At 56.7% G+C, this 27,135-nt stretch overlaps 1 protein-coding gene across 21 annotated transcripts in view; it reads right to left on the bottom strand.

Moving 5' to 3' along the window:
- Positions 1-27,135, bottom strand: part of TNS1 (tensin 1) — a 62,243-nt gene that overhangs the window by 14,833 nt on the left and 20,275 nt on the right. For 7 of the 21 annotated variants that reach the window (XM_072932051.1, XM_030277289.4, XM_030277301.4 and 4 more), the window contains 18 exons: positions 26,333-26,382; positions 25,873-26,044; positions 25,469-25,519; positions 24,827-24,949; positions 24,465-24,529; positions 24,260-24,343; positions 24,029-24,141; positions 23,381-23,441; positions 21,929-22,004; positions 21,657-21,786; positions 21,222-21,287; positions 20,505-20,666; positions 10,322-12,022; positions 7,854-7,934; positions 3,953-4,131; positions 3,612-3,750; positions 1,209-1,301; positions 251-286 (listed from right to left, as the gene is read on the bottom strand). In XM_072932051.1, the coding sequence (XP_072788152.1) occupies positions 251-286; positions 1,209-1,301; positions 3,612-3,750; positions 3,953-4,131; positions 7,854-7,934; positions 10,322-12,022; positions 20,505-20,666; positions 21,222-21,287; positions 21,657-21,786; positions 21,929-22,004; positions 23,381-23,441; positions 24,029-24,141; positions 24,260-24,343; positions 24,465-24,529; positions 24,827-24,949; positions 25,469-25,519; positions 25,873-26,044; positions 26,333-26,382 (3,382 nt within the window). The remainder of the gene's footprint in view (positions 1-250; positions 287-1,208; positions 1,302-3,611; positions 3,751-3,952; positions 4,132-7,853; positions 7,935-10,321; positions 12,023-20,504; positions 20,667-21,221; positions 21,288-21,656; positions 21,787-21,928; positions 22,005-23,380; positions 23,442-24,028; positions 24,142-24,259; positions 24,344-24,464; positions 24,530-24,826; positions 24,950-25,468; positions 25,520-25,872; positions 26,045-26,332; positions 26,383-27,135) is intronic. The other 14 variants (XM_072932053.1, XM_072932049.1, XM_072932057.1 and 11 more) reach the window with 10 other exon arrangements.

The following is a 27,135-nucleotide window of genomic DNA, read 5'->3' on the forward strand; positions in this document are numbered from 1 at the left end:
CACGGATGAACTGCCACACAATGTGACAGACCTTCAGGTCCAGCTTGGACACTGAGAAATCCTACCACGACACAAGGCATGCTGTGCCCCTCCTCTAAAGGGAGCAGCACAGGCAAGACTCAAGCTCCTGAATCCCCGAGGGACAGCGCAAGGGAAGGCTGCTGGAACAGACACCTGGGCCTGCTCTGAGTGACAGTCCCAACAGTGAGGCTGCATGAGAAAGATACAGAGAAAGAAAAGCGTTTCTTACCTTCTTCAGAGTCACCGCCCGCTTCCCCTTCTAGCTCTGAGAGATGGAGGGGCAGGGGAGTGATGGGAGTGGGAAGAGGAGGAATGGAGGTGCGAGACAGAAGGAGAAATCAGAGTTAAGCAGCTCTGCCTTGCTCAGGCAGGGACACACAGAGCACAAAGGAGAGCCCCACACCTCCCAACACTGGAAGTCCTCCAAACTGAAACCCGGCCTCAGACACCCTCACATCACATCAACATCCCAGAAGTGATGTCCAGAACACAGGAAGCTGGCTTCAGATGGGAAAGAGGGAACAGTGCAGAAGAGAGCAACCAAAGGGCTGCTCCAAAAAGCACAGCAAGCACCAAAAAAGCATCAGGTCACCCTTGAGAGCAGAGGGATAAGGGTCTTGCACTATGTGCTCAATCAACCTGTGGCCCCCAGGCTCAGATGGGTTTGAGGAGGTCACACTCAGCCCTGAGCTGCCTCAGGAAGGGGCCCTGGGTACTGGGGAGCAGTAAGGTCTGGCTTGGCAGGCTACTCCAGGACACGTCCCCAGGACAGCAGGGCCTTTGCACTTAAAAGGCTGCTGTCCAGGATGGAAAGAGCTCTGGATATTGTTCTGGCTGACAGGCTCAGCTCCCAGAGAGCAAACTGTCTCCAGCTGTCCTAGGGAGGAGAAGGAATGTTGGGGGTGGGAGAGGGAAGAATATGGGGCTGGGCAGGAAACAGGGCCACAGAGTTATCTACTAGCCTTCACTGCTGAAGACCCTACTGTGCAGAGCCCACCAGAGCAGCACCAACATCCCCCACGCTTACACAGTCCCAGAGGCCCCGCAAAAGGCGACAAGGACCCCCAAGGACACCTGGCCCCAGAAGAGAAGTGGAAGTGCCTTCTCCAAACTGGGGGCCCTTCCAGGGTATCCTCACAGATGCCCCCACAAAAAAATCTGCCTGCAGTCCCCGCGTCCGCACTCACCTCCCACTGGATGCAGCAGGATCTCAGCCGGGTTGTGGGGTTTCAGCCCCAGTGCTGAGAGCGGGGTCTTGGCCAGGCCAGGGGGAGAACGCACTGTTGGCACAGTGGGCACAAGAATGTTAGTGGAGGGGTGGGAGGTGATGCTTCAGAAAGGCTGGAGCTGCCCATGGGTTCAGAACCCCATATCCCATCCCACCCACTGGCTGCAAGGAAGGGCTGCTGAGAACATGAGATGCCCTTGTATGAAGCAACACCTTGCAGAAGGATATTGATCCCTCTCTTCATTTGGGAGAGGACAGAGTGGGAGATGCCTGGGAACAAGCACCCTGCCCCACTGCAAAGCTGGCAGGATGGAGAAAGAGGGCAACTCCCATCAGGACAGGCCCAGACCCCATCTCCCAGCACCATCCCCATAAAGCCCCACCATAAAGACATGAAGCCCCTTTCATTTCCCCTATGTGAGCAGCCATCCCAACCCACCTGAACCCCTTTCTGCCAATCCCCACATCTGGCTGAGCTGGAATCCAGCTGTCCCAGAGCAGCTCATCACCCCCACAAAAGGGACAGAAGGACTGCCAAAAAACCCCTGCCCTCCAGACCAGCTCAATGGGTGGATGAGGATGTTCACACAGGGGGGTGGCAATGCACATGTGAGTTCTGCACCCCTGTGCCCAGACATACACACCACGAGGAGCTGCCTATGTGTGTATGGCTATGGTATTGATGGCAGTGGGGTTTCACAGGGCAGGGTAGACTGCCCCAAGCAGATTGTACCTCCTCTCCTCTCCTACCCATTGGCTTTGCCCCATCTCCTTTATGCTGTATTTTCCCATATTAGGGGAAACTTCAGGGCATCATCTTCAGCAAGAGAGACCAAAGGGGCATGAGCCTCCAGCAGTGTCTGAATGTCTCTGACTGGTGGCACAGGTACAGGGCCTGTGGCGAGGCTGGGAGGCAGTGAGTGGTGGGAGGTCCAGAGGAAAGCCAGACCCTTGCACTGAGGCCAGGTCCACCCTGCAGCCTGGGGCTGGAGCAGCCGAGCAGCCAAGTTCCTGGGAAACTAAGACAGCAGCACCTTCCCTAGTGGGTGTCTGATTCCCTCAAGCCCAGCTGACCCCAGCCGCAATGTCAGTTCACATCTCAGTTGGCTGATGAACAGCAGGGTCCTCACAGAGCCATGAATTCTCCCAGGACCACCATCTCCCAACAGAGGGGAATTGCTCCTGTATCCCTCAGGGTCACTTTGGCAAAGCCTGAAAGCTGCAACTTCAAACTTCCCAGGCTTCTCTGGCTGGTGCTGGATAAGCAGCACTGTCTTGGGGCCATGACCCCAGCCAGGCTGTTCCCGTCACCTCAGCAAGTGACTCATCTCCCAGAGCCACTGACCCACTGCCAAAGGAGCTGCTGCTGCCCCAGGGCCGAGCTCTCAGTCCCAGGAACAACAGGGCCATTTCCGAGCTGCCAAGCACCCCTGCAATGCTCCCACACTCGTCTCCTCATCCCAAGAGACAAGGCTCAAATATCAGAGGATTGCAGGGAAGGAAGAGCAATGGTACAGAAGAAAACAACTCCAAGCCCCATAGGCTGAGCTGTGGGGGGCAGGTGGCTTCAGTGCAACCAGGACATGGCATCAGATGCTTGGCTCAGCCCAAGCATCCCCAACCCTAGAGCATCCCTCAGCCAACAAAAGTGTTTTAAAGGGGAGGGGGGTCTGTCATCTTTTTAACGTGTTTCCCAGGTGCCTGGCTGCTCCATTGCACTGCTCTGGCCCGAGTCGGGCTGTGCCGACGCGTGGCTGCTCCTCAGGGCTCGTCGCTCAAGCTGGTCACACAAACCCAGTCCACACAAACCCACCGTGACTGAGACAGGGTAAGTCAGAACAGAGACGCTGAGCTGGAGGAGCGGAGACAAGCTGCATGCAAAGAGCATGCGCCCCAGCCTTCTGGCCTTCCTGCCTCTGAAACTGCGAGCAAGAAGTGGCATGGTGTGAGTCTGGCCTCCTGATCTTCAGTCCCTCCTGCCTCCCTCCCGCTTGCCTGCCACTGCAGTTTTGCTTCTCTTCATGCCATGCCAGTAGGAAAAATAGGGAGATGCAGGATGGGTTGGGGTCATAGCATGCCTCTCTCCTCATCCCACCTTGGGATCCCATTAAAAGAACACCCCAGTGAGTGGAGGGTGGGAAAAAGCCAAGATGAGGGTGCCTAGCATGTGATGCTGAATTAGGTGGGATGCTGATAGCAGCATGGAGTGGCAGGATGTGGAGGAGAAAGGAGGATGGAGAGGAGGAGTGATTAACATGGTGGTGGGTGTCTGGAACCTGGAGCTGTCTGACCCTTGGCAAATTTCTGGCTTGCCCAGAGCCACCCACCGAGCCCCTCTGCCTCCCAGAGGCATGGCACTTACAGGTGTTGGAGTAAGGGGTTTGTGGTGACACAGGGAAGGCTGGGGTAGGGGGAGAAATCTCACCGCCGCTGGAGGGTGGGCTGGTGGAGGAGGCACCCTCCATCTCCTCAAAGGCTTCCTTGTAGCTGTGGAGGTGAGGCTGGGGAGAGCAGGAGAAAGAGTCAGTCCCATCCCTATGATGGGCAAAAACCTCTAGGACACCCCAAAGAGAGGGCAGAGGGGGCAAAGGGAAGGGTTTCACCTCCTCCCTGCTAACTACCACCACCACCGAGCCCCTCCCTGGAAGCACATCTCCCCAGTCAGCCACTCTCCAGCCCCAGCACTCCTCTACTCCAGCACACCTCTTTGGGCCTCCCTCCAGGGTTGGCTGCGATGGTGCTGACCACCTCAGGTGAGAGGACGGTGGGGCTGCGGGGCGAGCTGGGCTCTGGCGAGCTCTTCTCATAGTGGCTGTCGCTAGGAGTCCGCTTGCGGGCAGGAACAGCGCTCTCCTCCAGAGGCTTCTCCCGGGACTGCGCCCCTGCAGGGCAAGTACAGGGTGGTAGAGGGGTGAGGAGCTGCCAGCTGAGATGGGCACCAGCAGGAGATGCTTCAGGCCTGACCTGAAAGGTCTCAGCTTCAGCACTCACCTGCATCAAACCCCAGACCAGCATGAGTAGCTGGAGCAGATGTACCCTACAACAGTGACTCCAGACCAGGTGATAGAGAAAGGCAGGGTTGTGGCTAGTGGCTGAATTGCTGCACTAGCCCTCCCAAGCACCATTAGATTTCCAGGGACAACAACCTCCATCAGTAGGTGCAAGGGGCAAGAGCATCCTCAGATTAGTCCAGACAACCCAGCCCTGCAGAGCAGGGAAGCAACGGGGCCTCCCAACAGCATCATAGTGGGAAATGACCAAATCATCCAGCACAAGGACAGCTGTATTCAGCCTGCATCCCTGCACCCACAGCCAGATGTGGCTTCAACCACAGCAGTGGAAAAAGGCTGGTTTTGTGAATCCCCAAGGCAGAGGGAGCACTGGACCAAGAAGAAAGAACCCAACAGAGGAATGGTGCAGGGAACCCTGAAAAAACACTGCTGCTCTGTCCCCAGTGCAAAGCCTCTCTAAAAGGAGAGATCTGCATCTCCCCTCCATCTCCCCCCAAACATCTTTCCCTGATCCCAGCAGTATGAGCCACAAATGTCCACAGGCTGGGGGGAAGAACAGAGTGACCAAGTCATCAGAGAATGATTTCTTGGGCTGTGGAGATCTCCTTGGCTGGGATAAAGCCCAGGAATACACAAAGTTGGCACAGGGAAGGGCAGCTCAACTCTCCCAGCGCTGGACAGTGCCCAAACACACTTTCTATCCCATCTCGCCTGGTTAAGAGCTTAATCTGGGCTCATGGACAATGGTGCTGAGTGCACAGCAACCCCAAAAGAGTACCATGGGCACAGCTCAGAGCCTCGTGGGACTCACACTCCTACCCACTAGCAGAGGTGATAACACTGTCCCCTCTACTTTTCCCACAATCGTTGGGCACTCATGCTCCCCTTGTTCAGCACATTCGGAAAGAAAAAAAGAGAAAAAGGATAAAAAGGAAAAAAAAAAAAAAAAGAAAAGGGAGAAAGGCCAGCATCACGCTCCAGGAAATGCACTTTTCAAACACCAACTCCTTTCCCACGGGCTGGCGGAGGAAAACCAGCCATCAGCTGCTTCCCCTCACTCCCGGGGGCTGCGCATGGGACCCACGCCTCGCACCCGCTGACCTCCCCTCTCCACTGCTCGGCACACACACCAGAGCTTTCCCGGCCCGGGGCAAGGGCTGGCAGGGCAGGAGGGAAGGAGGTGGCCTGGGCGCATTTCTAAATAATCAGCCCAGTGAATGGCAACAACAATAAAATCGCGGCTCGGGGGGAGAGGCGGCCAGGCTGCGAGGCGGGGGACTCGAGCCAACGGGGCTGGCTCCAGCCGCAGAGGCGGCCTGGAAAATTCCACTAAGAGCAGCTTTGAAACACAACTCCCGATCCCTTCTGCAGGTGCTCACCGGCACGGGAGATGGCCATTAAAAAGACCCGTGGAGAGAACAGGGGGACCGAGAGGGTCCCTGCGAAGCTGTCTTGCAGGTATGGGCAGCATTGCTTAGGGCCACCCCGTATCTTTTATCCTGATCTTCACTTTAAGGGACTGAAGCCCGCAGTTGGGAGCACAGGGAAAACAAGATATTGGGGGGGAAAAAGCAAACTCTCTTTTTTTTTTTTCCCTTACACTTTGTGCACTATGGGCTCTCCTGAACACTGCAGGAACATCACCAGGAGCATCCCTTGGCCCGTTCCAAAGGGAGCTGCGGGGCCTGAGCACTTCAGAGAGGCAGGGACTGGCTCCTTGAGCTGTGCACGCCTGCCTTGCTTTGCATTTTTCATTTGGGAAGCGCCAAACGCAGCAGATGGATGGAGCCTGGCTATCAGTGCACATCACACATCTGCAGCATGGGACTCCTTCCCCTGCTCCATCCCCAGGGCTTCACGTCACCTAACCACAGGGTGCTGGATCTGGCCCATTGGGACACCCAGGAGCTCAGCAAGCTCTGGCTGCTCCACTCCCCACACATGGAAAGCGGCCGGGGCCACAGGGAGGGGAGGGAGGAGAAGGGAAAAAAGGGACTCATTGTTCAGGAGCGGAGAGTGGGAAACTTCACAGGCCGCCCGGAGCAAAGCCTGGAGGAAACCCAGGCTCTGAGCATGGCTCCGCCGACCCCCTGGGTGATTTATGGGATGGAAACTATGCTTGAAAAACAAACTCTCTTTTCCCCAGCTTGCTTTGCCCCCTCAGCAGACATAAAGCCTCCCTCAGCCATGGTACTGTCACTGAACTCCCAAAAACGCTGTGGCTGGCTGCAGGATGGCAGAATCCTGTTCACAAAGGGGGAGCAGCAGCCTGCACCCCACTCCTCACCCTCTCACTCCAACACCTGTGGCACTGCCACTCCTCCTGCTGCTCATTTAAGTACCTAACCTAGTACCAACCCACTGCCCTCAGACTCAGCACAGCTCTACGGCCGGGGAAAGGCAGGGAGCACAACAGCTGGGGAAGGAGGAAACAGGAGGGATGGCAAAACCCAGGTAATTTTACAGCTGGGGAGCCAGGTTTTAGGCCAAATCAGGAGGCAGCTGCTTTTAGGCCATGCGGTTCTATAACTACTGTCAGACAAAAGCCAGGTGATATCCCCACAGTGGACAGAAGAGAACAAAGAAGCATCCCAAGGCCCTCAGGATGTGGACGGGGACACACAAAACCCAGGGAAGAGAGATGCAAACTCACTCCCTGCCTGCATGGGGAACAGACACTGTCCTGTGCTGCTCTTCACCAGGGCCCAACTCACCCCATCCTGGCACAGACTGCTCCCCACGTCCCGCCTGATTACACCAAATGGCTACGATAAAATACCTTACTCTGTGAGGACTGGGAGGGTTCAAACTTCTTTGGTCCTCTCCTTTTTGGGGAGAAACCCAAGGTGCCAGTGGGGAGAGAAAGGTCACACAGAAAGATGGTGACTCCCCAGCCCCATTCCATCCCCCACCTTCTCCTTGCCCTGCGACAAGTGCGTGCACAACAAGCACCAAGCAGGTCACCAGCACACATCACCCAGGGCAGACTCACCTTTAAGGAGAAAAAGTCACACTGCATAAAATCCAGCCTCAGCAGCCCACACCCTCCAGCTGCAGACCAAGACATGGGGATCCCTAAACTGAAATAGGACCCTCCTGGGCTGACAACTGGCTATATCTGGGTTCTGTGGAGCTGCACCCCAGGCCTTGCTCCCCAAGGGGGTGAGCTATGGTCAGGGCAAAGCTTGGAGGGGATGCAGCAAGGGTCCAGAACTGGCCCAGCAAGCAGTGCCAGGCTTGGATGAGATGAAAAACCAAACATGGGCAGGAGAGTCTGTACCCAGGGCCAGGGACTCCCTCATCACTGGAGGAGCTCAGTGGGAGCCCTGACCATCACTCTGCTGAGAAAAGGGATCAATCCTGCATGGAAATGGTCTCCTGAGCCTCCCTCCATCCCACATCCATGCAACACACAGATCACTCAGCATGCATAGAGGAGAAAGGAAGAATGAGAGGGAAAGAGGAATGAAGGGGAAGGAGAGAGAAGATGGGAAAATGAAGGAAGAATGAGAGGGGGGAAGAATGCAAGAGAGGGAAGGAGAAGGATGCATGGGGAAGGTTGGAGAACAAGGAAGGAGGTGGAATGAACGAACCGGAGAAGGACCGCTGCTGGTTCAGAGGAGGACGGGGGACTTTGGTGCTCTTGTTGAGTTCCCTGAGCTTGGCGTTGTACTCTGCCAGCATACCAGGACAGGGAGTGCAAGGAGGGTGGGAGGTCACAGAGGACAGACACAGTCCCCACAGAGAGAGGAAGGGGCAGACAGGACAGATGTCACCAGATACAACACGGGAGGAGAGAGAGAAAGAAGAGAAAATGTTAGCTAGGGGTCCAACAGATGAGTCTGGGGTCATTTGGGGTCTGAAGGAGCTTGGTCTCTGCTTGGAGCTGCTTTTCCATTAGCCAACTTGCCTGGCTCCAGGCACCACAGAAACCCAGATGGGAAACCAAGGGTGTCTCCTAGTCATATATTGCCTTGTGCAATGCCACAATTGCCCCATCACCATCCTCTCAGGGATGGCAACATGCAGGTCCCCTTCAACACAGAATGCTCAGGGCTGGGACAAGATGGGGTGACCCCACATGCCTTTGCTAGGAGATAAGAGGGTCTTAAAGGAGGACAAGACCACCTCCCCTCTGTGGGTAGATACTGGGCCTGCCAGCACTGCCCTTTGTCAGCTCTTCCCCCCCATCATCAGTGGGAAAAAGGAATGGGAGCATTCCCCACCAAGAACGGAGGAGGTGTGAGATGCTCCTCATCTCTGCGCCAGGACACGCAGGCAATTTATAGCAGCAGGGAATGTAAACAAACATGTCCATGCCCCACGGTCCCCGCTGGCTGTCCCCTCCCAACGCTGGCTTCAGGACACCTCGTTCCTGCCAGAGGTCAGGCCACCCGCCTGCGCTGTCCCCACCTCAGCACAGAAGGCCCAGCTCCAGCAGAGACAGGTGGTCACAGGCTGGGGACCATCCCCCAAATTTCTCTCTCCCTAGAAACCCAGTAGCTACAAGGGGATGACGGTGACCCCAGCCCAGCCCTGAGGACCTGACTCAAGGTTGGGGGGATGATGTTTCTGGTAGACACCATCAAAAATCCATTTCCCACACACTGCAAATACTCTTCTTCCTCTCCTTAGAACTGTCTCCTTTCCCAGCCCTTTTTAATTCTTCATATGGGGCAGCAGGGGAGGGCAGGCATGTGCTGCTTATAATATTAAATCCAGACATACAGCGTGGTTTGGGCATCCATGTGTCCTTAGGTTTGTTTAAATTCTTTGCAAAAGCCCCACGACCCTTTGTGAATCTGATCTGGATCACAGAAGTCAGATGCAGATGGATGCAAGCTTCCTCTTTGACCTTCCTCAATCCCATTCCTGCCACTTGCACCCCTCCTGCCCCCCACCCTGTGACTCAGTCCCCAGTCCTGGGAGGCTGATGCTGTTGGATTTTTCCAGCCAAGCCTTTTCCCCCTCCCTCTAATGCCGGGCGAGTTTCTGGACTGAGCACAGGGTTGGAAGGGACGGAGCTGCCAAGCCCCAGCATCACAAGCTGGCCCACAGCCCCAAACCCTTCCCAAATGTCACTCCACAATTGAACAACTGCCGCCGAAGCAGTGGGAAGGGAGGGCACCAAGTTGCCACAGCACCATGGCACCTTCTTTCCAGGTGGCTGGGACACTCTTGTGGCCCCAAAGCCCCTAAGCCAGAGCTTAGGAGGGCAGGGGGATTTGTGGATGCAGCTTGCCCTTCACAGCACAGAGCTAATACCTTCATCCAGCCGCAGCACCAACACTCAGCAGTGCACCCAGCCAAGCACCAAACCTCTCTGGTAGAGCTGGGAAATGTCTTCCCAGCCCCTGACCACTACCCCACAGCTAGGTCCGGAGTCAAACCAACCTGGGCCAAGCTGGGCAGAATTACAGCTGACAGACAAAAGCCTAGTTCCAAAAATCCTACACTCCAGCAGCACCCCAGCTGCCCAAGGAGGAGGTCTGAGCAGTAAACCCAGCAATCCAGGGGGGAAAGCAGAGACTGAAATCAGGATCAGGAATGAGCGCAGCAACATCAAACACAAGGCAAGTTAAGTTCTCAGCTGGGACTTTACACCAGATCACGCTCCAGGCACCATGTCCAAGTGGGGTCCAGGCAGGACAACCTCAGCCAGAGATGAAAACATTTTCCCAGTCTCTCCATATTCTTCCCAAAAGAAAGATATTCCCCCAAGATCCAGTGACTGGCCCTGCCACCAGGGACAGACCAACCCTGTTACCCTAACGGGATGGGGGGGATTTGACACCCTCAGCCACCCCTTCCCACCTCTGGGCAATGCTGTTGCAGACAGCCAGCTGCAAAGGAGGATCTCAGCAAAGAAGAGGAGCACAGGCTTCTCCCCTGCCCTGGATGTCTCCATGGCAGGTGGCTCAGTCCCAAGCCCAGATCCAACATGGACAAGGAGTATCCACATCACTTATCCCCAGCTCTACCATGCATGCCACCCTTGCGTGCTCCAGCACCTCGGGACATGCAATCCTCCCCATCCCCCCAAGGAACCAAAGGATCCTACCTGCCACCCTGTGTGCCACCAGACCCTCCAGATTCAAGGGCTCTTCTGCCGACCTCGACAGGTCTTCATAGTTCTCTGGTCCCTTCAGGGGCATCTGGTTTTGTGCTGGGACAGTGGGAGAAGGTGGGGCGGAGGTGAGTTGCTGCTGAGACCCCACAGGGCTGTAGCACGAGGTGCTGAGTGGGACAGTGCCCATCTGTGCTCCGGCCGGGGCATGGCTGTAGCTCCTGGGCTCTGGCAGCGGTGCCAGCTGGTAGCTGTAGGGTGAATAGGTTTCCCGATAATCATGCACCCCATAGTCCAGCTCTCCAGGAGAATAGGCTTTGCCCCCGGGCTCAGAGACCACGGGGCTCACAGACGTGCCAAAGGACCTCGGCTGGGCCACCTGTGGAGTTGGCCGGGCGTAGAGACCAGCAATGGGCTGGGTAGAAAGGGAGGAGGGCAGGGGTCCCGCTGGCTTGTCCTGACGGGAGGTGGCAGGAACACTCTGCGACTTGTGGACGGCAGGTGCGAGGTCCAGCATGAGGACATCCAGTGCTTCAATGGACTGCTCAATCTCCCGGCGAGAGGGCGCCCGGGGGAATTCAGGCATGCTGTGGCTGTGTGGGGGCACCGTCTGCAGCGGGCTGGGCTGGGGGCTGCAGCTAGAGATGCTGGGGCTGTGGCTCTCCATGCCACCCTCCTGCAGCCGGGAAGGTGGCCGGCTTCCTCCTTGCTGTTGCCAGGAATTCAAGCCCCTCTGCACAGCCTCCCGGCTGCTGGTGCTGCGAGCCGGGGCCTGGGGCAGCGCCGGGTTCATGTCGTACTTGGCAGTGTCCACTGCCGGGAAGGACCGGGAGCGGTAGGTTCCGGGGTGGTCGTAGGCATACAGGTAGGGCTGGGAGCTGGGCAGTGGCTGAGGCTGGAGCCACCCTGGGGCATGGGAGCCCGGTAGGCGCTGTGGGTAGCCAGCCAGGTGCTCCTGAGTGGATGCCGAGGGCCGCAAGGAAGGCAGTGTGTCACGGAGGTGATGGCCCATCAGGGTGTTCTGGTTGTTGTAGGGATAGCCACCATTGGAGAGCAGCTCGCCATCATACAGCCCCTCCTTCAGCAGCTTCTCCGCCCCGTTGCAGCTCGAGGGGCCATTGGGCAGGGAGGACAGACTGCCCACCCGGGGTGCCTCCTGGTAGCCAGTCTCACTGGCAGTGGTGGTGCCATCCAAGGAGGAGAGCGTGCCCAGGCTGCCCACACTGTGCCCATCTTGGTTGGGCAGCTCGTCATCCAAGATATCCGTCTCCCGCTCGGCCACCAGCGCCGCGGCATTCCCATTGACATGCACCTGAGCCGGCACCACGTGGCGGCCCGGCATGGTGGGCAGGCGTGCCGGCACAGGGCCGGGCACGTGGTTGTGCATGGGCGCCGCACTCTCCAAGCCAAAGCCGACAAGGAGACGATCCAGCTCCTGCTTCTCCTCAGGACTCAGCACCGCCTGGCCACTGGGTGCCCCGGTCACCCCCGGCTCATCAGTCCGGTCGGTCTTGGTGGAGGCGGTGGAGTTGCCTGAGTCGCTGCTCACTGACAGTGTGTGCTCGACGTGGTTGGGTGCTGCCGAGAGCGGGAGGCGGGCAGCGTTGACGGCACCGGTGCTGCCGTGGAGGGAGTCTTTCTTCTTCACTTTAGCGTAGAGGCTCCCATCCAGGGGCCCTTGTGTGTGCCCAACCTCTGCAAGGGGAGAAACGAACACGAGACCCCAGATCAATTGCTGGCGCTCTGCACAGAGCTAATGGGTCCCATTAGCCGGTGATTTCGATTTCTTCCGTGTGCCAGAACACTTAATGACCAGCATGGATGTCTCCTCGTCACCCTCCACACTCCCACCGGCGCCACCATGCAGAGACATCGCAGCCAGGTCCTCCCCAACCCCATGCCCCCACAGCCCCCCAATTCGCACGCAAGCGCTGCCCGCTCCACTGGGATCCACCAAATATCCCATGCACTATTTTCAGGCATCATTCCTGGCAATTCTCCTCCATGGCTGGCAAGGGCCAGGGCTACCCACACAGTCAGCGATCGCTGCTCCGCAGGGCTCATCCAGCTTCAAAGGGCCAGGTGGCACCAGGGAGGCAAAGAGGGAGGGTGGAGGAGATGCACCCCAGGCCGTAGGACGGGTGGAGGCAGTCAGTATGTGGCCTCGTAGCTCTTTGTGTCTCCAGCTGGATGGATGTACTCAGCCCACAGGTGAAGGACAGATGAACCACAGACCCATCTTCCCTTTCCCTGCCCACTCTCCTCCCAGATGATGCATGGATCCAGCCAGACAGGCATCCTTGACTTTTTCTTCCCTGACTACAGACAGGCTCCCACCCCTTCTGTTCTTTCCCTTCCCTCTCTCAGGCCAGGTCAACCTGCCCTAGAGCTTCCGCACCAACAGTGCCACTGCCCAACCCTGAACATGTAGCATCTCCTCCACAGGAAGGTCCTGGCACCGTGATTCAAGTCCGGTGTGGGCAGCTTGCTCTGCTCCAAAGCCCCAAAAGGCTGGGGGGTAGCCAGGGCATGGCAGCGTCATCACCAGTAATCCTGCACTCCAGTTTTGAGCCCCCCAGTTTCCATCACACCCGTCAGCAGCAACACCATAACCAGCTGCACCCTTTAAACCTTTCCAAGTGCCCCAAGTGGGGCAGAAGGATTTTGGGGATACAGAGGGACCTTGGCCACTGATAGCAATGGGAATAGTTCTCAAGCTACATTCCCTGCTGCCAAAGCAGCACAGACCAGGCTGCAGACTCTTTTTTTTCCAGCTCCCTGACGAGGTTTCCTGGAAGGTCCTGTGAGCAGTGTTAAACACTTTCTTTTGGAGGAAAAAATGACTCTTCCTTGGCGGGGAGCCAGGCAGCTGACTCAGGGACGGAAGACGGCCCTAACACGATAGTGTGAAATCAGAGCGGTCCTATCTGCAAGCAAAACACTTCCGAGCCAGGACAGCTTAACCAGTCCCACGCCGCCGCACCCGCACCCCGGCAGCTCCCTCGCCAACAATCCCCCTCACCACAAAGCAGAGGAGGGTAATAACACTGAGCCCAAGCATTACAAAGTCAGGGCCCTCTCTCCTTGTTGCTAATTTTCCACTCCTGAATCCTCACTGGCAGTATCCCAAGGAGGCAGTCGAGCCCCAAAGCCTCCCGTTGGCTTGAAGATGTCTCAGGACCATGCAGCAAGGTTCTCTCTGGGCACTTGGTATGGGAAAGAGTGAGAATTTCTCCCAGAGACTCAGAGCTTCTTCATCCAGACAGTAAAACCAGGAGCCAGTAGCATTTGTCTTCACAACACCTCCCATACTGGGGAAAAGGGGAAGAGAGGGAGGGAAGCCCTTTCCATGAAGGGAAAAAGAAAAAAGCAGCATATCCAGGGCCAGTGTCAATGCTGGACAGGCTGAGACACTGCTTGGAGATGGGGGAAAGGCACAGCCCTCCTCTCTGAAGGCTGTGATGGGTGCTGGCTGGTCTCAAGAAATAGGGCAAAAGCCAGGATGGGGGCTGGGAGAACAACGGCAGACGAATAGAAAGGAAAAGGGAATAAATAAATATAAATGTAATCACATGGTGCCAAGGGAGAAAATAGACAGGAAAAGCTTTAATTACTCTTTGGGCTGGGTACTGCCCCACGGTTGACAGAAAAGTCTCCAAGAGAGGTGAGGATGGGGCACGATGCAGTTCATGGCAGAGACAGAAAGCCCCAACTGCAACATTCCACCTTCCCCAGAACCTCTGGCGAGGAGGGGACATAGAGGGGCTGGTGGCCACCCCCTTGAGAGCAGTACCAGAGTAGTAAGCAAGGAATAGCCTGTGACAGCTCAGCCATTAGCCAAGCCCTTGTCCTACAGTTGCTCTGCCCCACACCTGATTGTTCATCCTGTCCTCAACCCCATGTACCTCCTGGGCTCTGATGCCACAAGACAAATCCTGCTATGCGCTGCCACTCCAAAGCCTCCTCCACTATCCCTGGGCCACACTATCTCTCATACTGTCTATTGTCTGTCACCTGAGAAGCTGAATATAAAACAAAACAAAATAAAAAATAGAATAAAAACTAAGGGATAATGGAACAGAACAGCTTAGCCAAACCAGCCACCCTCAAAGCAGCAGGCTCTCAGCAACGCATTTACAAAGAGTCTGCAGCTCCCAGCAAGGTCAGATTTCATCCCTGAAGGTCGGAGTAGCTCCTGCCTGGCAGACTGTGCCATCCCATCGTGGGCTGGGTTTGCCCTGGGCTCAGCCCCGGACGCAGCTCTGCCATGGCTCTATCTGCTCCAGCTGTAGGGAGGCAGCTGCGGGAAGCGCTGAGCCCAGCCCGGTCCCAGCCCTGCTGCCAGGCTCACTGTCCTGGAGGAGAAATGCTCTGTCCTGTCTCTCCAGCACTCTGTGACTACACCGAGCAAAAAAACTGGTCCAGGACAAGAGTGACAGTACCGAGGGAGTGAGCTCACATCCCCAAAATCCCAAATCCTGTCCACACCTCTGCACCGGTGCAGAAGACAAGGCTGAGGTATCACCATGTCTCCCCGTGTCGTGCCCCCAGCAGCATCCCACCTGTTGCCTCCACTCCCCACTCAGAGCCCTGGCCCAGTGCATTTGTGGAGCATCAGCCTGCAGGGAAGAACTTGGGGTCCCAGAACCTTTTGCAGAATGTAAGGTGTGAGCAGAATCTCACAGGGAAGAGTTTAGCCTCCTTATCTCTGGTTTTATCCTGTAACTAGATATGACGGCACGGAGCAACTCTTGTCCAAGCCGTGGTTCACCAAAACCATGAATTCACCTCCCAGCCCCCAGACCAAAGAGAAGCAAAGTCAGGACTTACCAAAAGGGACGGGGATTCAAAGATCCGAGGCAAAGGGAAGGCGCAGGCAGCAAAATCCCTTTCCTTCACCCCTCCCAGCACCAGAGCCTTCCAGGGGCACCCGGTGTGGTGGCAGCTCCAACGGCGTCCACAGCCAGCCCCGTGTGTCCGTCCAGGACAGGAGCCGACGGCCTGGAGCTGGCTGGGGTTGGCGTTTGTCCCTTTGGCTTCGCTTTCCCTCTCGCGGAGGGAGCTGTTCCCTGCCCAGCGCCGTGTCCCGCGGGGCCGCCAGAGGGGCACCGGGGCGGCGGCGGGGCGCCGGAGGGGCGGGATGCGGGAACCCCGGGACGCGGGGAGCTGCCGGAGAGGATGGAGGAGCCGAAGGTGGGAGAGGCCGGAGATGGGATGGAGCGAGGAGGTGCGGCTGCGCTCCCCTCCGCCCCAGACCACACAGGGACCACAGGGAGGAGCGGGAGGGGAAGGGGAGCGGCGCGGGGAGGGCGGCGGGGCCGCCCAAGCTCCAGCCTCAGCCCGAGTTAACCTCAGTGAGGTGCGGAGAGGGTGGGAGCCATGGAGGGAGGACAGCCAGACAGACAGCTTCCAGCTATGAATATTAACTACTTCCTCCACAGGCAGGGCTCCGCCGCGTTAACTGTTTCCTAGGCAGGACAGACAGCCGGACAGCTGGACAGCCTGCCCACCTTGCACCGTCCACTGAGCATCACCCCGCTGGGTGACCCCCTCATTTGAGACACCCAGCCCTGCCCAGCTCCTGTGCATGCGTCACACCTGTCCCCAAAGAGCAGCGACACATTCAGGGTGGCGATGTCCTTCCAAACCACACGTGATGCTGAAACCCAGACGGGTCTGCAAATTCAAATGTCTTGCTGGAGACTTGAGTTTCTCCATCTGAAATAACTACACAGCTAAAGAGGGGTGGAAACCAGCCATGGACAAGCCACCGACCCTGCCGACCCACTTTCACAATCCTCCTGCCTGCCCTGCCAGCACCACAAGCATAGCACAGACATTCCAGCCCTGTTTTCAGGATGTACACGCTGTCCTGCTCTGTGACAGGAGGTATGGCGTGATCCTATCCACTCCAGAGCTCTCTGAGACCAAACTGCTCCACCCCAAGCAAAATCCACGCTGGAATGGTGCTCACAATTTGCTCGTCCAGATGACAGCAAGCCCACCCCACATCCAGGCCCCTGCCTGAACCCGTGCTCAGGACTCCATTCTTCAATTGATCCAATACACTCAGCAAAACGTGAGGCTCCCTCCACTCTAATCCCCCAAACCGCGTGTTTCCCACACCCCCATGGATGACGGCAGGGGATGAGAGCACTGTTTCCAGCCAGCCCCCTGACTCACAGCCCTGTTTGCTCCCAGATGACACCACACGGCAAGCCAGCGTCCTTCCAAAACCTCCAGTTTGCTTATTTTTTGTCCCGGCTGTCTCGGCTGCAGGAGGACAGAGACAGAGCTCCCCACTCCTGCCGTGGGACAACCCCAGCCCTAAGCACAAAACTGCTACAAGTTTTGACTTCAAGGATGGTTTAAAAGGGGAAGAGAAGGGGCTGAGTTTCTACCAGCTGGTCTCTCCTTCCCTGCATCCCAGCCGTGCCTGGTTCCCGGTCCCAGTGGGAGCAAACCCCACCCCCCACCCTACATGGCAACCCCAAATATCATGTCAGAGGACAGATCCTGCCCTCGGAATAGCCACACTCCAGCTGAAATGTCTAGCCAAGCCCATAGATATTCCAACATTTCACCCATGGGGAATAATCAGAAGCAAGGGGGACACTCCTTGTGAATTCCCATCCAGCCCATGCAGATCCCCACTGCCCTCCAAAATGCCCACCTCAACACACCCTTACCTTGCAGCAGATGAAGCAGAGAGCAGCAGAGAGAGACAGAATAAGGAAGGGGAAATGAATTCCTTCAGCTTTAGTCAGCTGGCGAAGGCAAGAGGAGAGCCAGTCGCCCCCCTCCCCACCGAGCCTGGCCTAGGGACTGATCCAGCCTCTGGGGGAGAGCAGCAGCCTGCCAGCAGCTCCAGCAATGGATTTAACAGCTCTGGCCTGGACCATTTGGCTCTCCACTTCTGCACAGCCTGGCCTGCCCTCCTGGTCAGCCTCAGCCCCTCCTGATAAGTGGGACAGGATTTGACCCCACTAGAAAAGGTGTACCCCATGAGATGGTGGCCCTCTTGGGGGACAAACAGATGACAGCAACCCCATCGAGGGGCTTTCTCCTGCATGGAAATGCTCCAGATTACCATTCAGCCCCATCTGTGGGGCTCCAGGACCCCCTGACCTTTGCCACATGTGGTTCAGGCTCTGATGTGACCTCCCCTCACTGGAAGGGTGGGATGCTCATCCCAGTCCCCACCCCAGACAGCCCTACCCTGCGAGTGGAGATGTGTAGGAAGACAGGGATGAGCTGCAGGGGAGCCTTATGCCAGAACCATGACTCAGGTGGGGATTTAGCAACTCTCTTGCAGATGTTGGATTTGGTCAGGCCCTGGCCACTCTCTTCCCAGCCTGGTAAAGAGACAAGGCAGGCAGTGCCAGCCCAGGGTGGGTTCAAGGACCAATGGTTACAAGGAGCTGCTGTAACTATTTCACACTTTCTCACACCACCCTGGGATGGAAGAGCTTAGGGTCCCCCCACAACAGTCAGACATCCAGACCTTGAGGACAACCTGTCCACTGACTCCATGCCAGCTGCAGAACCCTGTTCTCCTTCAGCACTGGTTTTCTCAGCAAAACCAAATCAGGCCATAAATTATCTCCAGACAGACTTAAAGCATCTGCAGTACCCCAAAATTTCTCTGCAGTGATCCTCCAACTAGCCACAAAACCAGCAGTGCCACATCCAGCTGCCAGCCTCCTCCTGCCTCTCTGAAGCCAGCTTGGCACTCCAAGGAGAGCTACCATAGTGCAGGCAACCACAAAAACAGTCAGAAGATGGAGCATGCCATCACCTTCAGCCTTCAAACACCCTCAGCCAATCAGTGGCCACAGGAGCTGCTGCAGGAACCTGCCAAGCATCCACCACTGACCCCAAAGCCCCTTCAAGGAGGAGGAAGGAGGGCAGGCAGAGCACTTGCTTTTCCCAGGCTGCGCAGACATGGCTGAGGGGCAGAAGGACAGGCTGTGGGGGCATGCCAGCATACTCAACTCTCCCTAAGGGCCACGGGACAGTCCAAACATGATGGGCAGCAGAAACCCTGCCCGAGTAAAGCAGGAGGGCAAGTCTGCTGATGGGGCCACCCTGCCCCATAGAAGTGGCTCAAAGAGAGCCTGTTGAATCCAGCTGTGTCCCCTCAGCCAGAGAGCAAAATGTGATAGTACAGATGCCCCTCTCATGGCCCTTGCTCTGGAAGAACTTAGTCAACCAATGGCCCCACTGCAAATGAGTTTCCCCTTCTCCAAGTCCCCACAGATAAGCACAACAGAGGCGAGAGGAACGCCAGGACAGGCACCATGCCCAGCCACCCGCCTGCCCCTCCAGCTTTGGGGTCCCACAGGACCATCCCACCCTGGCAGGCACCCCCCAGCCCTTATGAGAGCTCCATGCTGAGACAAAACTGCTGGAGAAAGGGCATCCACCTGCACTGAGAGCAGCTGTGGCCAGCAGAGAGGCGGCATGGGGGACCCACCGTTTGGCAAGCGATCCCGGTCCCGTTGGCCCAGGCTGCAGCGACCGTCTGTGGGGAGCCTTCGCCGGGTGGCAGGACGGGCAGTGGCGGGGACAAGGAGCAGCGGCTGATCCCAGCCCAGCGTGGGTCCTGGTGCCAACCTCACCCCCCTCCGCCCCCGGACGCCGCTTGCTCACGCCTGGTGGTGCCAAAAATGTGGCGTGCAATTCCCTGACCAAATAAGGCAAGAACGACCATAAACAGGGACCCCCCCTGCACAGCCAGACACCAGAGTCCCCATCCTGGCTTGGGACAGGCTTGAAAAGAGGAAAAGTGACAACAGAGAGGGAAAAAGATGGGAGCCCCTTGAACCCACGCTGACTCCCACCACCACTGCTCAAAGTGCCCCATGGGACAACTGGGAAAGACCCTTTATAGATGGGCTTCTTGCAGCTGCTTCTGCTGGCAGGGGTCAGAGGGCAGCCTTCTGCCTGCAGCTTCACCCTTTCACAGTCCCAGCTCATCTCCAAACTGGGGCAGTGTTTACAAATTCAAGGTGCCGTCATTCCCTATTGCCACCCTTCCTGGCACAGAGGACAGCTCAGCCAGTGCATGGAGCCCTGACACCTGCCAAGACCCCTAAGGGGGAATGGAGAGGAGCCCTGGGGTACTTCTGCAGCCCCAATAGTCACCAAGACCCCCACGAAAGTACAGAGGTGAGTCCTGGGGTACCCCTGCAGCCCTGTGAGGGTCTGGGGTGCAGAAACTTTGGTCCGGGGTCCAGAGGGGAACACATGCAATGAAGCACTCAGGTCTCTGCAGGCAGGAGGGGACTGCCAGGCAGTTTTGCCAGCTTGAGGGTGGACCCACAGCTCCCCAGCCTGCACACAGCCCACAGCTGAGCCTGCACATCACAAGTTGCCTGTTTACTGCCCTGTGCCAAGGCAAGTGGCCGTGCCAGCTCCACACTGCCACCCCAGGTCCGGTTCCATCTGGCCACCATAGCAGAGACACCCTCGCCTGCCCCAGGCACCCAGAGCCCCCACTCTCCACTGCGAGCACCGCCATCCACTGCTCCCACTCGAAGCAGCCGGTGACCTTCAGGGACATCAGGGACTGCAGCTGTCCCTGCTCCACAAACGTCTCTCCAGATCTGGCCAGGAAAGCCCAGGCATCTGCTTGGCCATGGGTGGCCTTGCCTCCAGGACAGGGGCCCACCACCCTTCGACATACAAGTACTGCCCACTCCTGCCAAGTGGGTGACAGCAGTCAACTTGCTGCAACAAAATGGGTGGACAAAGGGCTTATCCCAGCTCTGAGATATGCAGCAGACCCTTGAAGGCCAGAAAGACATTCTCATCCCCTAGGGGTAACTAAGGTACATCTACATCCTGCCATGCTTGCAGAGTGACGCAGTAGCTGGGATACCTAATGGTCCTGCAGACATGGGGTTTGGATTTCCTAAAGCTCTGGGGCATAAACTAAGGCTGGACTCTGCTTGTGCAAACAGCACGTTGACAGCTACGTGCTGCAAAGAACCTAAGCTCTCTGGCACTGTGGCAGAAGGCAAAGTCCACGAGATCTTGCTCTCCCAAGCCATGGCCACATTGCTCCCATCAGCAGCCATCTGTCCCCAGCTCTGCTGCCCAGAAGTGACCCCTGTGCTGGGGTAGGGGGTACTTCCATGTGGACACTTTGGCCGACCACCTTGTGAGCCCTAACCTTTCTCCAGGTGCTTGCTGGGCAGGGGCGGCTCAGCCCAGGCCCCCTCTGCACTCTCCTCGCGCTGGATGTTGAAGTTCTCGTAGGAGTCCCACCGGATGAGTGGGTCAGACGTGTTGTAGTCCACAGAAACACTGGGCCCGTTCTCCAGGTGCTCCATGCCTGGAAAAAGGCAGAATGGTCAGGTAGGATGACAATGGAACCAGCAAGGATGGGAGGGGGGAATAGGTGGAGAAAAGTGCATGCAAGGAAAAAAGTGCAGGAGCCAAAGGGCAAAGCAGGAGACTCCTGTAGGAAAGGCAACATCAAGAGATGGATGAGCACAAGATGTACATCGAGACTCACAAACAAGGTGTGCAAGACTGCCTGGGGCTTTTGGGATTGTCTAGAGACCAGAACACAGACTGGCAGTGAGTGTGCATGGGACTGGACTTTCTGAGCAAGGGAGTCCTTCATTCCCAAACATTCCTTCCATCTCTCCTGGGCCAGAAAGGGCTTTGGAGAGCAGCCTCCTGGGGAAGAGAGTGAGAAAGATGGGGCATCCATGGGTGCTCCTCGATCAGCCTTACTGCCTGGATGCCTCACTCTACCCTGGTGACAAAGGCACTGCAATGGGGCAGGTGGAGGTCACAAGGGAGGGAGCAGGGGATACAGCTGAGGAGAAGGAAAGGAGATAGCATCCATCTCCAAACCCCCATGGCACTGAGCCAGCCATACCTTGGATCTTCTCAGGGCCATAGGAGAACACAAACTCCACCTTCCCATACTCAGGGAAGCGGTCATCTGGCAAGAAGAGAGCAGAATAAAGGGACTATTTCCATCCATAGCTCCAGTAGTAGCCAGTCACCCCAAACACACCTGCAGACCAGCTTAAGGCTGGGAGCTGCTAGAGGATATCCCTGCATGGGGCAGTGCATCTTAGCCCCCAAAACAACCCCGAGGCAGCCCCTCTGCACCAGTAAAGCTTTTGGCTCTGAAAGGGATGATGATGCCACCACTTCCCAAGCAGCACCACACCCTGCAGATGGAGCTGGGGTGCCCTGTTTTGGCGGGGGTGGATCTGGGATGGGTGCCCAGATGTCCCCATGATGACACCAGAGTTACAGGGGGCAGGAGGATGAGGTAGTTTGGAGCAGGAAAGTGCCAGGTTACCTCTGAAGGCCTCATCCAGGTCCTCCTTGCCAAAGACGATGTCAAGATCATGCACAGCACACGTGTGGAACTGCACACGGAAAATCACGTCACGGGTAGGGCTGCGAAACTTCTTGTGGTAGCACTTCAGCTGCAGAGGGGAACAGGCATGGGCCATCAGGATAAGCCCCCAGATCTCAGGGAATCTGGGGAGAATCTGGGGGTCCTGAGGCAAGACTACCACAGAACCCCTGTCTGCTTCCTACGCTGGGAGCTGAGCTGACGATCCTTACCAAGATATCGCCCTTGAGCAGCAAGCCAGGCTCAATGGTGATGCAGATGCCCGTCTGGCTGTCACCTTGCACATTGCTGCAGAGAGGAACAGCAGGATGTTGTGAGCTGTAGTGCAGAGACCCCCCCAAGAAAAAACCACCTCAACCAGCCCTTCCATCCAAATCCAGGCAGAAAAGGTGCAAAGCACGGAGCTTGCCCTCCCTGTGACTGGGTTGGGGGGGACCCATCCATCACCTCAAGGGGTACACATTCCCAGGTGGAAGGAGGACGGGAAGGGGAAACTGAGGCACAGCACAGCAAGGGTGCAAAAACTGCTGGGTGGGAGGGTTTGCCCAGGTTCCAAGTGCCGAACATAGGCTATCAGCCATCCACCCAGCTCAACGGGGGCTTAGGACACAGAGGGAGAAATCTCTGAGAAGACTCTTGTCCCTGCCTCAGTTTCCCTGTGGGAAGCCCTCCCCTCCCCTCCCAGCGCACTGCCGACAGGCTGCCGACGGGCGGTGGCGTCAGCAGCAAGGAACAAGGGAAGAAAGGAGTTGGATTTCACAGGCAAGATAAACCTGGAGTTTATTACAGGCATCCCATAAACAGTCTATTAAAAGCTGAAAGGCAAGGCTGGGATGGCAGTAAATCTCAGCTAACGGGGACCCATGGCTGTACAGAAGTGAGATCCTGGGCCTGGGGGTTGAGATGGGAATATTTTAGAGGTGAGGTGCTCTGGTTCCTCCAGGGAGACCAGGAGCCAGTGGTCCCACCCAGACTGGGATGTGGTGCTGGCAGAGTGTCTTGGAGGCTGGAGAAATCAACTCCTGCTTTCCGTCTGCCAGTGCCTGCTCCCAGGATCAGCATCAGAAAAAAACTGTGGGGAGATTAAAACAAGGGGAAAATCTTTTTTTTTTTTTTTTGGAGAAAGAAAGGATATTAGCTCAGCTGGTCAGAGCATGGTGCTAATTATACCAAGGTTGTGGGTTCAATCCCCATATGGGCCATCTACTTGAGAGTTTGACTCAATAATCCTTGTGGGTCCCTTCCAACTAAGAATACTCTGTGATCTCTGGGGGCTAATCCAGACAGGAAGAGCAGTTCTGTAAGCAGGGAGAGAAGAAATGCCTTCATCTCCCAAGGTGCCTTCATCTCCCGGATGTCCCCATGGCTTTCCCCACTCCCTCCGGGGACACCCAGCCCCGGGCTCAGCGCAGCCCCAGGCTCCCTCTGCTGATATGCCGAGTCACTACAGCCCTCTCAGCAGAAGGGTCCAGTATGGCCCAGTACAGCCAGTTACCACCTCCAAAAAAAAAAAGGAAGCCCCTTTTTTCTCCCTGGCCCCCAAAAGGACCAAGCACAGAGCACAGGAGCACAGGGGACTTGTCCTTGATCCCCTCCATCCTCCCCCGCTCGCCATGCCCCCCATGCTGGGCAGGAGGAAAGCCCCATGGAGAGGAGATAGTTACTAGATCCCCGAGGTGTAGACGGGCTGCATGGCCTGGTAGATTTTCAGGAAGGGCCGACAACCTGGAAGACATCAAGGCGGGGAGAAAAGGCACACTGCTGTTAGCTGGCTGGGCGGAGGGGCCAGGGGAGGGATTAGTCACGGGGGAGAAATCCAAACAGGGAGGAAGCCAAAGCAAACAGCCGCTCCCTGCCCCAGGCAGCCCGCACCGACCAAGGGCAACATCTGCAATGGGCAGAAAGGATGCTGTGGATGAGCTGAGAAAGGGCAAAGCCCTCACAGTTTGGGTCCTGTAGAACCTAGGGCAAGTGCTGAGCTGGGGATAGGGGTGGGATGATGATCTGGGTGAGGCACCAGCACCAGACCCAAACCCCCGTCTGTAGCCATCCTTGGAAAAGCTGTCAGAAAAACATTGTCACCCCACAGCTCAGGTTAGTGCCCAGCATCGGGAGGGCATCCTCTGAGGGCATCTCTGCCAGAAAAGGGTAGCACCCTGCTATTATGAGTGAACAGTCTCTGAGAGGAAAAGGGGGATTCAAATTGCCAAGGAAATGGTGGAAAACATCCCCCAGGGAGGATAAGCCTGCCCAGGCAGTGTAGATGGTGCTGTGGGAAGCAGCAGGCTGGGGAAGCAGCTGGGGGCACCTACCGCCTTTTGACTCAAAGTTGGGGATGCCGTGCATGATGACGTGGTGCAGGAAGAGGGGCTTGTTGTTCATCTTGATGCTGCCTGAGAGGAGCCCACTGAAGTAATGGATGTACCTGGAGGGCAGACAGGCAGCTCAGGGACAGAACCCACAGAGGAACATCCACCTTGGACCCCTGCATCCAACCACTCTATGGGGAAAAACCCAGCCTGCAAAGGCCTGCCAGGACCCACCTCTTCTGGGATGGCTGTCCCACCGGCACCACCTTGTCCTCATAGAAGCGCTTCATGGCAAACCTGTCCAGAGCCTGGTCAGCACTGTGGGGATGAAAGGGCAGATGCAGCTGAAGGGAAGTATTGGCACCAGCACCCCAGCACCACCGGCATGGAGGTCACCAGCAAGCCCCAGGGCCACCCCAGGACCTCACGTCTCTCTCACCTGGCTGAGATGTTGCTGTAGTGCATGTAGGCAGCCACTACCACCCCCAGCCGGCCACGGTTCCCCTGCAGGCACACAGCAGAAGGGGTGTCACAGGGGCAGCAGGGCCTGTGAGCACCAGGCACAGACATCCACAGAGGCACACACTGATCCCTATAAGCATACACCAACCCACAGATGCCCCAACCCTTACAAGACACACACCAATCTGCACATATGTGCTGACACCTACCCACACCCCAAACCACAAACCACTGCATTCTCTACATCTCTCAGCCTCTGAGGCTGCTCAGCCCAATCCCTGCAGCCCCACACAGCCCCAGTGCCCCCAGTGCTGCGCCCCAGTGACGGGTCCTGCCCACCTTGTTGTGCAGCACCACCACGTTGTGTGCCGCTGCGTTCAGCCACGTGTCCATGGCTTTGCAAATGCTGCAGATCTTCTCCAGTGCAGGGGTGTGCATGTCAGGCCATCCAAAATCCAGCACCTGAACAGGGGAACAAACAGCCTGGGGTCACAGGCACGCCCATGCCGAGTTCCCAGCCTGCCAGTGGGCAAAGCCCAGAGCACATAGGCAGGGTAGGCATTACTGTGTTGCTCTGACATGCAACCTCCCAATCCTGCACCCCACTGCCCAGATCCCTGGCCCAGGGAGGCCACCGTGGTCCCAGATCTCAGGCCCCTCACCCCAGGTTACTTGGCTCAGCTTCTGTGGGCTCCCCCATTCTCAGAGGGATGAGGACTATGCCTTAGGGAGGTCTCCAAGAGATTCCAAACAGCCAGTTTTGGGCTGAGAATGGGGGGCTGGGAGGGTAATGGGAGTCAAGCTGAAATACCACAAACACAGTGTGAAGTCTCAGTGCTTTTCTCAGGGTTTTTCCCAGCTAGATAGAATAGAAAAGGTGGCTGTTTTTCCCCTAGACATCCCATAGGAGGGAGCTGGTCCTGCAGACAGGCCTGCCCTGAGGCCCCTGAGAACTCCCTGCTTCTCACAGCTGTGACCCACCTTGGGGTGAAGTTTGTTGACATCACGTCTCCGCTCAGAGAGGTTGAAAAGCTTTAGGGAAGATGAAAAACAGAGTGAGAAGACATCTTCCTTGCTGCCACCTCACCTCTTCCTCACCCCAAAGCCTTCCCAAATCCTGCTATGAGAGGCTTCCCCAGACACATTACCCTGAGTAACATTTTGCCACACGACATTACAATGACCAAAAACTCCCAGGAGGTCTGAAAGGGATGGATGGTCTTCTATGAAGAAAAAATATATCCAGCATAGTGCAAACACCCTCCCTCAAAAGAGCCCAGACAGAGACAAGGATGCAGTATCCATCCCCTGCAAGTACCCATCCCCAGCAGCTGAGCACCCCAGCCCCTCCAGCAGCCTGACAGGGACCTGGCTGTGCCACTCACCACATAGTTGTTCCCATGCTTGGACTTGAGCATGTGAGCCACTTCCCGGAGGTTGCTGGAGTAACTCTGCTCTTCAGCTGTGCTGGGGTAGGAGACAGCAATGATCCGCTCCGTGATGTACACCAGGTCCAGCTCACAGCTGCTCTCCATGGCTGCAGTCAGGCTCATGCTTCTGGGCAAGGAAGGGGACCACTGTCAAGATACGCATGGGGAGGGGACACAGGGACCCTTCCCCACCCTGCAAGACAGGCTGGGACACATGGGGACACAGATGCCTGCAGCCTGTCCCCTGCTCCCAGTCCTCTTGGGGTATCTTAGGGACCCTGGTGGGTCATAACTCCTGTGCCTTCTTCAGCGGAGCATCTCCCAGGTATAGCACCTCTGGAGAAGCAGGTCTCAGTGGAAGGGAGCTTCAGGCAGAGCAGAGATAGTCATCAGAAGGGGAAACTGAAGCAAGTACCTGGATGTTTTGCAGCGTGACTGCCCACTCCTGGGGGATTTTGTGGCATCCTAAAGAACCAAAGAGGAAAAGCAAGTTACTGCCATGACCCAGCCACAGCCAGCACAGGGATCTTGCTAGACCTGGGTGTGATGGTGATGCCAAAGTATCCTACCTCCACGACACTGCACTGAGCATCCTAACACCCCCAAAATATCACTGTCTCCAAAGTCCACCAAGCATCCCAATAGCAAAGCAGCTTGACATGCCCCACATACAAAACCCAACTCTCACAACCCCAGTGCTGCATGGACCAGCTGCCATAGGCACTGTGGGGCTGGTGCCTTGCCAAAGAGTCCTAGAGGACCTTTTTGGAGGATGCTGAGCAGGTGGACACAGTCTCAGGCATGTCACAAGTCCCTCTTGTCTCCAGGAGGCTGCGGGCACACCTGGTGGGACAGAGCTGCTTTGGCCCTGCCTGGAGCAGGGCAGGTTTGCTGCCCAAGCAGCATCGAGGAGCCAGCCAGGCACGACAGTTTGCTTTGGCCCCAGCTCCACCGAGCCAAACGCCTGGAGGAAATGTTTGAGCTCTTGGAGCAGGAAACTTCTATTTATGCATGTTCTCCGACCTCGAAAATTTCATCTGCAGCCGTCTTGCTCTGTGACTTTGTGACCTCAGCCGAAAAACAAAGCAGGGTTTCCAAAAAAAGCTGCTGAGGAAAAACACACTTGCACCTCGTTAGTTTTAGTATCTCCAGCTAATAAGCAGAAGTCATTTAAAGACTCATCTCATGCAGGCAACCCGCCTGGAAGGATCAGAAATA

Source organism: Taeniopygia guttata, chromosome 7 (assembly GCF_048771995.1).
Source record: "Taeniopygia guttata chromosome 7, bTaeGut7.mat, whole genome shotgun sequence".
NCBI classification, from domain to species: domain Eukaryota; kingdom Metazoa; phylum Chordata; class Aves; order Passeriformes; family Estrildidae; genus Taeniopygia; species Taeniopygia guttata.